At 40.8% G+C, this 11,295-nt stretch overlaps 1 protein-coding gene and 2 long non-coding RNA genes across 6 annotated transcripts in view; 2 read left to right on the top strand and 1 right to left on the bottom strand.

Annotated features, from left to right (window-relative positions):
- Window positions 1-3,237, top strand: part of LOC106965231 (uncharacterized) — a 9,166-nt gene extending 5,929 nt beyond the window's left edge. The window contains exon 3 of the long non-coding RNA XR_001428584.1: window positions 2,964-3,237. This is a non-coding gene — a long non-coding RNA (uncharacterized LOC106965231). The remainder of the gene's footprint in view (window positions 1-2,963) is intronic.
- LOC106965232 (uncharacterized) lies at window positions 404-2,956 on the bottom strand. The gene is made up of 2 exons (XR_001428586.1): window positions 795-2,956; window positions 404-740 (listed from the first exon to the last, which is right to left on the bottom strand). It is a non-coding gene; the product is annotated as an uncharacterized LOC106965232 (long non-coding RNA).
- A 560-nt stretch (window positions 3,238-3,797) lies between the features above and the next one.
- LOC106965226 (NACHT, LRR and PYD domains-containing protein 12-like) lies at window positions 3,798-11,295 on the top strand. 4 transcript variants are annotated; one of them, XM_015061191.1, is made up of 9 exons: window positions 3,798-4,233; window positions 4,844-5,003; window positions 5,415-5,644; window positions 5,934-7,758; window positions 9,508-9,681; window positions 10,001-10,177; window positions 10,279-10,452; window positions 10,661-10,834; window positions 10,927-11,295. In XM_015061191.1, the coding sequence occupies exons 2-9, from the start codon at window positions 4,876-4,878 to the stop codon at window positions 10,934-10,936; spliced, it is 2,892 nt and encodes a 963-aa protein (XP_014916677.1). In that variant the 5' UTR covers window positions 3,798-4,233; window positions 4,844-4,875; the 3' UTR covers window positions 10,937-11,295. The 4 variants fall into 4 exon arrangements, with proteins under 4 accessions (XP_014916677.1, XP_014916676.1, XP_014916675.1 ...); XM_015061190.1 differs by having other exon boundaries at window positions 3,798-4,747; XM_015061192.1 differs by lacking the exon at window positions 3,798-4,233 and adding an exon at window positions 5,108-5,194 and having other exon boundaries at window positions 4,926-5,003.

The following is an 11,295-nucleotide window of genomic DNA, read 5'->3' as shown; positions in this document are numbered from 1 at the left end:
CTGATGACCCAGCGGCCCCGCCCCCTGATGACCCAGCGGCCCCGCCCCCTGATGACCCAGTGGCCCCGCCCTGAATCCAACAGGTCAGGTCTTGGTTTCAGCCAAATGTAGCAGGATTCAGTCTGCTGCATCTTTACATTTAATTTAAAACCCAACCGGGGATGAAGAGAACAGAAGCTATGGCCCATCTAGAGCTTCAACATTTGAATCTGTGAACAGATTCAACATTTGAACGATTGTATCATTCTGAGTGTTGTTCTTAAATCTGTTAAACCAATAAAAAGTTCTGAGTAATAGCCTTAAAGCAGTCAGTCCTGCGTGGACGAAATAAACTAATCAAAATCATTTTCTGGAAAAGGAAGCAGCTGAAACAGGATTCACTTCTTTTTTCTTGTTCTCTCAGTTTTGGCCTTTTGGAAAAGTTTCCATTTCTTGCATGATGTTGAGTTAAAGTTCAGACCCAAACCACGTCAGAAAACTCAGTTTCCATGGAAACATCAGCAGTGATGAAGCGATGGAAAACGCTGCAGCTGCTTCCCATCCAAACCTTTTTCAGTCACTGAGCCCAGAATGTTTTCCTTCATTCTTGAATGTCCAGCGGAAATCAGAATATCTGGACGGATTTTAAACAAATGAAGATAATCAACCTTAGTTTGTCTGTGGAAACTCTTCCTGCTGGGCGCTGTCTGTGAGATGAAGCTCCACTTCTCCAAAGTATCAGGAATCTCGGTCCAAATCCTCTTCATTCTGGAACTTTTAGGCTCCTTCTTTCTTGTTTATGACTTATTGAAGACACTGCCTCATCCTGCACTCTGACCTCTGTTTCTAAAGCTCAGCTGCATTAATGCAGACATGGATGGAGCTCATGGACCCAAATGTTTGCATGAAGGTGACAGAAAGGCATCGTGCTGGTGGGACCAGAGTCAGGAAGAACCCATCAGCCTCATGATTTTGTTGTGCAGAATCTCAGATTAAAGTGCAGTTTGAATCCTCCTACTGACTGAAAGTTGAACTTATTTGGAGCAGTTTGACCTCCGACCTGCAGCTACTGTGTGGGCGTACCCAAAGACATGCAGCAGATAGTTAAAGCCCAAGTTTTACGGTTGGTGCAGGCTTCCCCCTGCTGGCAAATTTTAGCTGCTACAGCTAAACCGACATACTTATGATGACTTTCTTATCTTGTTGGGTTTTTTAAATGGTTCATTATGGCATTTGGATCAAATGGAATCAGATTCCAGGAGTCTGATTCTGAAAAAAGTGACTGCAGTCTGCACAGGAAATGATGTGACTGATCAGAAGGTAATGATGAACCAATCGATTGGTGTGGTCTGTCAGTTAAAATACCAACCAACCGCAGCCCTTCCTGGAGAAGGTCCAGCAGGGGAGAAGTAGGAACAGACGGTTCATTTATCAGCAGATTACAAAAAATATTTTTTGGAAGTCATTTATGTTTTTTCAACTGGATTTGGACTATTTTGCTCCACTGAATCCAAAAATGACATCCATTTTTCTGAATCAGGTCAGGTTTTTATTCTAATCCGATCTTCTGACTAAATTATCACTTAATTTCTGTTAATATTTCTCATTCAAAAAGATTTTAGGAGAAAAACATGTGTTCTATCAGAGTGTGTTAGTTCAATGTTACAAAATTTGATTTCTGTAAATTGCCCAATAAACACTAAGTATGTGCATGTAATTGAACATTATATCTTCATTGTGCTAAATTCTCTGTCTCTGTTGGTCCTGGTGGAGTCTCTCCTCCTGCTCTTCACTCATTGATCCTCAGGAAACTGATCCACATGTGAAAATGTTCTTTGATGCTCATGTTGCATCCATAGTTCAGAAAGTTGACCTGATTGAGTAAAACCAATGTGATTTTTGGATTCAGATCATCACAATTACCCTAAAACAGGTGAAAAACCCCACACTGAGCTACATTTAAACTTTGGGAAGTTGAGCCATGAAGAAAAGTGTATTTGCTTAACTGAAGCAAATGCTGCTCCCTAGTGGCCAGTCTGAACATACCAGGTTTGCGCCTCAATGAAATGACTTGGTTAGAGAATCCAATTCCTTGAATCTGCACTGTGCTAATGAACCAAATCTGAGCTGCTTAACAGATTTTCTATGGTTCTGTTGTGGTTCCTCTTGTTCTGGTCTTGTCCCATCTATCTGCTGCGCTCTCAGTCTCTAACCTGCAGGCTAACTGCTAACTGTTGAGCCCTGCTGCTGTTAAAGACAATGATTAATTGTCAACTCTGAGCTATTCAGAAAAACAAAGTATTTGAACCTTTGACATTAAAAATGGATAAACCTCTGCTGCAGAATTGTATCCAGCTCTAAAACCTCGGAAGCCTGTCTTTAAAGAATTAAAACTTAACCGTTTAACTACAGAACATGCTGAGACAAGATCACTTTCATATTTTTATCAGATGCTATTGCTCCTGTTGTTTACTGGTTGTCTTTCTTTAGAGACAGAACAGTTTTCAGTGTTTAGAACCAAATATTAGGGGCGGCTGCTGCATCTCAGACTGCTGTTCCATATGAAACAGTTTTAATAGATTAACAGCAGCTATTAAAACCTGTGCAATTAGCAGATTTAGGATCTGAGCATCAACCATCAGCAGTGTTAGGGATTTACAGAAACCAGCCAGAAATGCAGTGGATGGCTCAAAAATATTCTTAATTTATTACAAAAAATCAAAAATGTTTAAAAAAATGGTGAATTGGGCCAAAAACAAAGGCTAACATAATAGACCTCAACTTACAAGCAGGTAAACAGAAAGTTTGTTGTAAAGGAACATGCAAAGACATGAGAGTCAGCGGTTTTAACAGGATGAGCCAATTTATTAGGGAGAGCGTTCTTAAATCAATCACTCAATAAATAAATAGCTTTTAGGTCTTTAAGTTTCTGCTCATCAAACAACGATTCCCATCGTCATCAACTCTTCTTCTGTCTCTTTCAGCTGATTTCTGATGAAGTTCTGAAGAGATGAAGATCAGCAGTTTTTGAGGCTTCCTTCATGTTTTTGTGGTGTTAGCAGCTCTGAGGTGGAGCAGGGGTTTCGTAGCAAACGTGTTTCCCACCAATGTGCCTTCAGGAGTTTTTGTGTGTGTTGAAGCTTTGTGCAGACATGAAGGAGTGTGTTTTTACTCAGCCTGGTTTTAATCTGTTTCTGAATGTTAAACTGTTTCTGTTGATGCTGCAGCTTTACTTTATCTGCTCTGATTTTGTTTTAATTTAAAACAGGGAATAAAAGTGTGAAATAAGTTTTGTTCTTGTCATTAATTTAAAATTTTAGTTCACCTAGTTAAAAGTTTCAGCAGTTTTAGCTTTCCCAACTAAGACACAGAGAATGTGGGATGTTAAAGTGTTAAAGACGGCTAATGGCTCAGCACTCATTGTCGTTCAGGGAGCTGAACCTGATCAGAGATCAGCAGCACAGTCTTCTCACGCTACTCCAGGTTTTCATCCAACTCTCCAGAAGCTCCCAGCAGAGCAGCTGGCTGTCTGCAAACTGCTCTTCAACTTTGATGGCCTGGATGAAAGCAGACTTTCACTGGACTTTACTGCAACTATCATCAGGAGGTTCCTAGTAACATTCATCCATTTTCTTTCACTAGGTGCTGATGCCCCTAAGGAGAGAGAGGTATCAGCAGCACCCCTTCTCCCCTAAAGAGTTTGGGAGGGGTGCACGAAAGTTTTAGTTGCTACACACATAAATCCAAAGAGCAGAAAATAAATGTATTTGTGATAATGTTCCTATCTTGTTTTTTTAAATGGCTCATTATGGGATTTGGGTCAATAATCATCCACTCAGATTGAAGGAGACTGATTCTGAAAGATCCAATCACACTCACATTCATACTCTGATATGCTGATCAATTTACAACTTGGGATTAAGTGCTGTGCCCATGGGCACATCAACATGTGACAAACCACACATTTTGGATTGTAAGACAGTGCTCTGCAGTCCCAGCCAGAACTGTTGAGTTTATTGTTTCTGAACTATTTTCCAACCAGAGGTGCTCTGTACTGTGGTTGGAAAGCTTTTTGATGTTGGCCATGTTGTTTCTGGTGTGTCTGTTGCTCAGAAATACATTGATAAATCTCACCTAGATTAAGCATTAGCCCTTTTTATGGCTGTGGCACTGAAAGAATTAACTCACACATTATTTCCAGGTTTCTCTGGCTGTTCAAAAGGCCGTCCTGTTTCACTGGGTGGTGGACGTCAGGTGAGTCTTAGATAAACATTTTCATGTTTAGGTGATTTATGTGTTTGACCAAAGCATTTTTTCAGCATTACAGAAAGCAGCAAGTTGCTCACATACATGAACCGATGTCTCTGGTTTTCTTCGAACTAAGTCTTGATCTCAGTAATAATTTTCATTTCTGCTAAAAATCAATCCAAACGTGAAATCTGCAGCTCTGTCCTTCTTTTCCTCAGAACCGGTTCTGCCATCAAATCAACATCCTGCCATGAAATCTGATCGCTGAGATAAAACAAACACTGGAATAATATTTGATATGACATTGGACTTTGGAATAACAGTCTTTTATTATCTTTGTATGACAGGTTATTAAATAAAAACTCATGTCTTGAGTCCTGCTGTTTCATTCAACCTGATGTGTCAGATCCAGGCCTTGTTTATTACTGTTTTGATCTATTTTATCTTTAATGCCACCTTTACAAGGTGGAAACAGTTCAGAGTTCATCTCATGTGGGCAGAGCAGGAAGAGTAAAGTCAGGTAATAGTTCATCTGCACTGACTCATTAATGAACCTGTAAGCTGTAGAGAAGGACATACAATCTGTTAGTCATATTTCTTGTTTTGCACATTGTAGTCTGTTTTTGTTCCAACCTGGACTGACTGAAGATGAGTCTTTGTAAGGGACAGGACAACAAAACTGTGTCTTCAGCACCCAGCTGCCCGTCGATGAGGAGTGACCACTCCAACATTCTCCCTCCGCTGTTCAGTGATGAACTTGGACCTTCAGACACGAAGTAAGAAACTTTCTGCTGTGAACCAAGCTGGAGATTTCTCATTTCACCTTAATTTCTTGATCACTGACACACCTGAGCTTCAGGTGTTTCACCATTTGTAAAAGATAGAGTGAAGGATGACATGAGGAGTTTGGGATGTTTTGTTCACTTGTGAAGGCAGAGAACCGATCTTCCAGAATCCAGTACAGACAGTATCTACCAGTAGACTGCAGTTCACTATATTTCCAGTTAAACATTGCATTCATACATTTTGATAGTATTGAGATCCGTGATCATATTTCATTGCTTGAAACCAAGTTTTATGATGTCATGTCACAGAATTTTTTGTGTGTAATTTTCCTGTAAAATCGACACAGACCACTACTGTTGCTATTTACCGTGTTTCATTGTCTTTTTTCTCTGTATGTTCAGAGGGAAAAGCAGCAGCCATGTTCCTGAGGTGGATGACATGTCGTGCTGCGCGGTGTGTCAGAACCTCCTGATGTATCCAGTGTTGGCCAGCTGCGGACACTGGTTCTGCAGACAGTGCATGATCGCATACTGGGACAAGTCAACTCCATGCGCCCCCTGTCTCCAGTGTGTAGAACTGTTCACACCCCCTACTGGACCTCAGTCAGCCAATCAGAGCAGCTCTGGAGAAGGTAAGGCTGACTACATTCACCTTCCTGATGAACAACAGCTATGAAGCAATCTGCTCATTCAGTGATGAATTCAGTGGTATGGATAATGGCAACCCTCCTGTTCTATAGGTTCTGGAGGTTCTTCTGAAACTTAAATCTATCTGCGCTTGTATGTTCTGGTCATGTTTGCTTCACAGAGCTACCAACGCCCAGAGGGATTCACAGAATGGTGGAGCATTGTTGCTGAAGCATCTCTTGTGTAAAAAAAAAAAAAAAATTTCTATACCTTTTTGCTTTTGTCTTTCACCAGGTTTTAGTCTTCAGGAGGATTTAGACAAACACAGGAACCAACTGAGGAGGAGATGTAAATATATAACTGAAGGAGCTGATGAATTAGGAGCCAGAACTGTCCTCAACAGCATTTACACCGAGCTCTACATCACAGAGGGATGGAGTAAAGAGGTTAATACCCAACATGAGGTGAAGCAGCTGGAGAGAGCTTCCAAGATCCAGAACCTCCATGACTCTCCAATCAGGTGCCATGACATCTTTAAATCCTTCCCTGACCAACATGGAGCCATCAGAGTGGTTCTGACCAACGGCGTCGCTGGTGTTGGAAAAACCTTCTCAGTGCAGAAGTTCACTCTGGACTGGGCCGAGGGCTTGGAGAATCAAGATGTCAGTGTGGTGGTTCTGCTTTCGTTCAGGGAGCTGAACTTGATCAGAGATGAGCAGCACAGTCTTCTCTCACTGCTCCATGTTTTCCATCCAACACTCCAGAAGCTCCCAGCAGAGCAGCTGGCTAAATGCAAACTGCTCTTCATCTTTGATGGCTTGGATGAAAGCAGACTTTCACTGGACTTCAACAACAGTCAACTGGTTTCTGACGTCACACAGAAGTCATCAGTCAACGTTCTGCTGACAAACCTCATCAAGGGGAACCTGCTTCCCTCGGCTCTTATCTGGATAACTACCAGACCTGCAGCGGCCAATCAGATCCCTCCTTCATGTGTTACCAGGGTAACAGAAGTACGAGGCTTCACCGATGCCCAGAAGGAGGAGTACTTCAGGAGGAGGTTCAGTGATGAAGAGCTGTCCAGCAGAATCATCTCCCACATCAAGAAATCAAAAACTCTCCACATCATGTGTGGAATCCCAGTCTTCTGCTGGATCACTGCTACGGTTCTGGAGAACATGTTGACCTCAGAGCAGAGAGGAGAGCTGCCCAAGACCATGACTGACATGTACTCACACTTCCTGCTGGTCCAGACAAAGAGGAAGAAGAACAAGTACCATGGAGGACATGAGACAAGTCCACAGGAGCTGATGGAGGCTGACAGGGAAGTTCTTCTGAAGCTGGGGAGGCTGGCGTTTGAACATCTGGAGAAAGGAAACATCATGTTCTACCAAGAAGACCTGGAGCAGTGTGGTCTGGACGTCACAGAGGCCTCAGTGTACTCAGGAGTTTGTACAGAGATCTTCAAAAGAGAGAGTGTGATCTTCCAGAAACCAGTTTACAGCTTTGTTCACCTGAGCGTCCAGGAGTTTATGGCTGCAGTTTACATGCTCCACTGTTTCACCACCAGGAACTCAGAGGTGGTGAAGGACTTCCTGGATGGTTCACCCAACACCCATGTTAGGAGAGACTTAAAAATGGAAGACGGTAACTTCACTCTAGACTGTTTCCTGGAGAGAGTCATGATGAAATCTCTCCAAAGTAAAACTGGGCATCTAGACATGTTTGTTCGCTTCATTCATGGCCTTTCTCTGAAGTCAAACCAGAAGCTCCTGGGAGGCCTTGTTGATCAAACAGAGAACAGTCCAGAGAACATCTATAAAATCATCAACAACCTGAAGAAGATGAACACCAATAAAATGTCTCCAGATAGAAGCATCAACATCTTCTACTGTCTGATAGAGATGAATGATCTCTCAATTCAACAGGAGATCCAGGAGTTTCTGAGGATGGAGAACCGATTAGAGAGGGAGCTCTCAGAGATCCACTGCTCGGCTCTGGCCTACATGCTACAGATGCTGGAGGAGGTTCTGGATGAGTTAGACCTGGATATGTTCAACACATCAAAGGAGGGGAAAATGAGGCTGATCCCAGTGGTGAGGAACTGCAGAAAGGCTCGGTGAGATCATAGAATCAATATTAAGTCATAGAAAATGTTTCCTATTTGGAGAGACTGATTGAGTCAGTTTTTAGGATGTGGTGGCACTGGTTGCCTGTCTTTAACAGAAGAGAGCAGCAGAAGAACATATAAGTTGGAATGGGCTGTAACATGAACTCAAAGTGTGTATACAAGATACACCAGCTTACCTCACTGAGGTCTGCAGCCCACCAACCTGTACGTATGAACTAAAGAAGACTCAATTGAGCCAATTCACAACACATGTACAGAAGCATTTAACTGCCAGAGCTTGGAAATTCAGGAGAATCTCAATATAACGAGGTATAAAATGCGTCTTGTTGCTACAAGAACATATCAATGAGACGAGTTGCTACTTTCTACTTTGCTACATGAAGGCTTCTCATTATAACAAGGTATAAAACTTGTTAAAATGAGAAAGTTTCTTTTTAAAACAAGGAAGTTTTAACAAGAAACTATTAATAAAAAAGTTTTATATCTCATTACAGCAATAAATTTTCTTGTTTTATCAAGAAACTTTGTTCAGAAAATCAATTTATTTATTAAAATATGCTCCTGTGATAGAATACAACTTGTTAAGGAGAGATAGATAAAGGAGCTCCTTCTGACTCTCCGTCTTCTTACTTTGTTTCTTCCAGACCACATCTAAAAATCCCTGGAGGTGTTACTGTTATGATCTTTGTTATATAAAAGAGAAATATTTTGGATTTAATAAGTTATAGGTCTTTCTATAATGAGCTTTTCAAAGCCTTTAAAAAGAGACGGTTTATCATTTTAATAAGTTTTGCATGTTTTTATAGTGAAAAAGTTTTCGGTAACACTTTATTTGAAGGGGGTTGAATAAGACTGTCATGACACTGTCATAAACATGTCATAACACCTGTCATGAACATGAATAAGCCTTCATGAATATTTATGACTGTTGTCATAAAGCGTCATTCGGTAAATTCTGACACTTTTAATACAAAGTTGACATTATTCAAAATGTCTTTGTTATGACAACTTGACATTAGTCAAGAAATCATTACTGATCAAACTTTACCTTTAATAACATAAAGTTACCTAATTTTTAAAGTGAAATCAGTAATTATTTTATAACAAATTTATATCAGTAATAATTATAATAATAATAATTTGTTATAAAATAATTACTGATTTCACTTTAAAAATTAGGTAACTTTATGTTATTAAAGGTAAAGTTTGATCAGTAATGATTTCTTGACTAATGTCAAGTTGTCATAACAAAGACATTTTGAATAATGTCAACTTTGTATTAAAAGTGTCATAATTTACCGAATGACGCTTTATGACAACAGTCATAAATATTCATGAAGGCTTATTCATGTTCATGACAGGTGTTATGACATGTTTATGACAGTGTCATGACAGTCTTATTCAACCCCCTTCAAATAAAGTGTTACCAAGTTTTCTTGTTAAAGAAATACTGCTCCTGAATTTCTTTCAAAGCCCTGGCTTAAAATCGTCTGCACATGTCATCTCAAGGCACTTTACAAAAAATAAAGTCATTTCAATCCAAACATCCATCAATTCCAGTTAGCACTAGTTATCAAACAGTTCAGCTCATTATTCATACTGGTTTAAAAGGGTTTGTTTCTAAGGAAACTCAACATGTTGCATTCATTCTTTGACTTGCAGCTTCCCCTCATAGATAAGAATGTCTCATATAAAAGAGTTGTAATAACATGCATCATTTTATCTGTGACACTGAAGCCTGGTCGGCTGTCGCCTCTCGGAGACCCACTGTGAAGTTGTTGCCTCGGCTCTGATGTCCAGCCGCTCCCAGCTGGTAGAACTGGACCTGACTGGAAACGTCCTGCCTGGCCCAGGAGTGAAGCTCCTATGTGACGGACTCGCAAGTCCATACTGTAAACTGAAGACACTGAGGTCAGTTCCCTAAATATTTTGGTTTGTTTTAAATTCTCAGTTTGAACTTCATGAACTTTTGGGTCCGAAAGCGTCTAACTGTATGAGCATAGTGGCATGGAGACAATACCTGAGCTCTGGGCAGGATTTACGTTATTTCTGACAAAGTGAAACTTACAACATCCTTTCTTTTTGTTGTTCTTTTTGACGTCGTAGGTATGTTTTGAGCTGTTTGTCAATGTGAACAGCAGCTCCCAATAAACTGGTATATATTGACAATCAGATTAAAATCTTAAATTCTGTTTAATTATCTGATTAGATGTTTTTATTTTCTGTGCAGACTGAGAGGCTGCAGGCTGTCAGAAATCAGCTGTGACAGTCTGGTTTCTGCTCTCATGTCAAACCCTTCTCATTTGAAACATCTGGACATGGGTCTGAACAATAAGCTGCAGGATTCTGGCATGAAACTGCTTTGTGCCTTTCTAGAAAATTCAGAAAGTAGACTCAAGACACTCAGGTCAGCTCACAAAGTTCATTTTATTGTTCTTCCTCTCGCCTTTGTCAAACAAACAAGCAAAATCTAACCTGCTTTGACAGAAAATGTTTTTCTTTGCTTAGATTGCTAGAATGTAGCTTAACTGGAGTAGCCTGTGCTTATTTGGCCTCGGCTCTGAAGTCCAACCCCTCCCATCTGACACATCTGGACATGAGTGGGAACAACCTTGAGGACTCAGGTGTGAAGCACCTGTGTGCTTTCATGGAGACTCCTAACTGCAAACTGCAGAAACTGAGGTAAGGTCACCATCTTCCTGTTAGCAACCTTACACATTAACTAATCTAAGATCAGATCATCTAAATGTGATGGGAAAGGAAAAAAAAAAGTGAGGATTTTCACTGGGAGAAAAAAGCCCCACATCAAAATGCTGCCACCACCATACTTGACAGTTGGTACAGGTCTGACGATGTGTCTGAAAATCAAATGTGTCCTGTTGTTCATCAGTCTGTGGGGCTGCAGGCTGTCAGGAACCAGCTGTGCTTCTATAGTCTCAGCCCTAAACACCAACCCGTCTCTTCTGAAGCGTCTGGATCTGAGAGACAACAACCTGCAGGATTCAGATGTGGAGCAGCTGCTGGATCTGGTGGAGAGCCCACAATTCAGACTGCAAAGGCTGAGGTGAGCATGGGGGTCTTTCTGCCTTCACATAAAATAAATGGAGAATGGAAGCAGTTATTTATCATTACTGTTCTCTCATCTTTCCTCTGCAGGTGGAAATGATTATCCTTGTACAGATGAAAAGGAGGCTAAAATGGACAGTCGACTGACAGGAAAGACTTATTTAGTTTGTGTGTTTATGTGAACCATTTTTTTATATACTTGTGGGGACCTATTCTGTCTACACTGTGAGGTTGTGAGGATCACTGCTTCAGGGGTTAAACTGTAGAAATGAATGGAAGTCGATGTAAAGTCTCCACAAGACACAAAAACATGACTGTGTGTGTGTGTGTGTGTGTGTGTGTGGCGGTAGTAGCTCTACTGCATCTCACAATGTGTCATAGATGCTGCCCGTTAATATATTTGCATTGTTCCTCTGATCCTGAAGTTGCTCTGTCAGAAATGCTAACGCTGAAGGTTGA

The sequence above is a fragment of the Poecilia latipinna genome, unplaced genomic scaffold (assembly GCF_001443285.1).
Source record: "Poecilia latipinna isolate Pla-1442-1.1 unplaced genomic scaffold, P_latipinna-1.0 Scaffold1787, whole genome shotgun sequence".
NCBI lineage: Eukaryota > Metazoa > Chordata > Actinopteri > Cyprinodontiformes > Poeciliidae > Poecilia > Poecilia latipinna.
The sequence above is the reverse complement of the archived record's forward strand: the minus strand, read 5'-3'. Positions and strand labels throughout refer to the sequence as shown.

Bases quoted from the DNA above. Each gene is read 5' to 3' on its own strand.
- LOC106965226 (XM_015061191.1), top strand. From the start codon at position 4,876: ATGAGTCTTTGTAAGGGACAGGACAACAAAACTGTGTCTTCAGCACCC. The intron at 5,645-5,933 runs GTAAGGCTGACT...GTCTTTCACCAG, and splicing joins TCAGAGCAGCTCTGGAGAAG to GTTTTAGTCTTCAGGAGGAT. The intron at 10,453-10,660 runs GTAAGGTCACCA...GTTGTTCATCAG, and splicing joins TGCAAACTGCAGAAACTGAG to TCTGTGGGGCTGCAGGCTGT.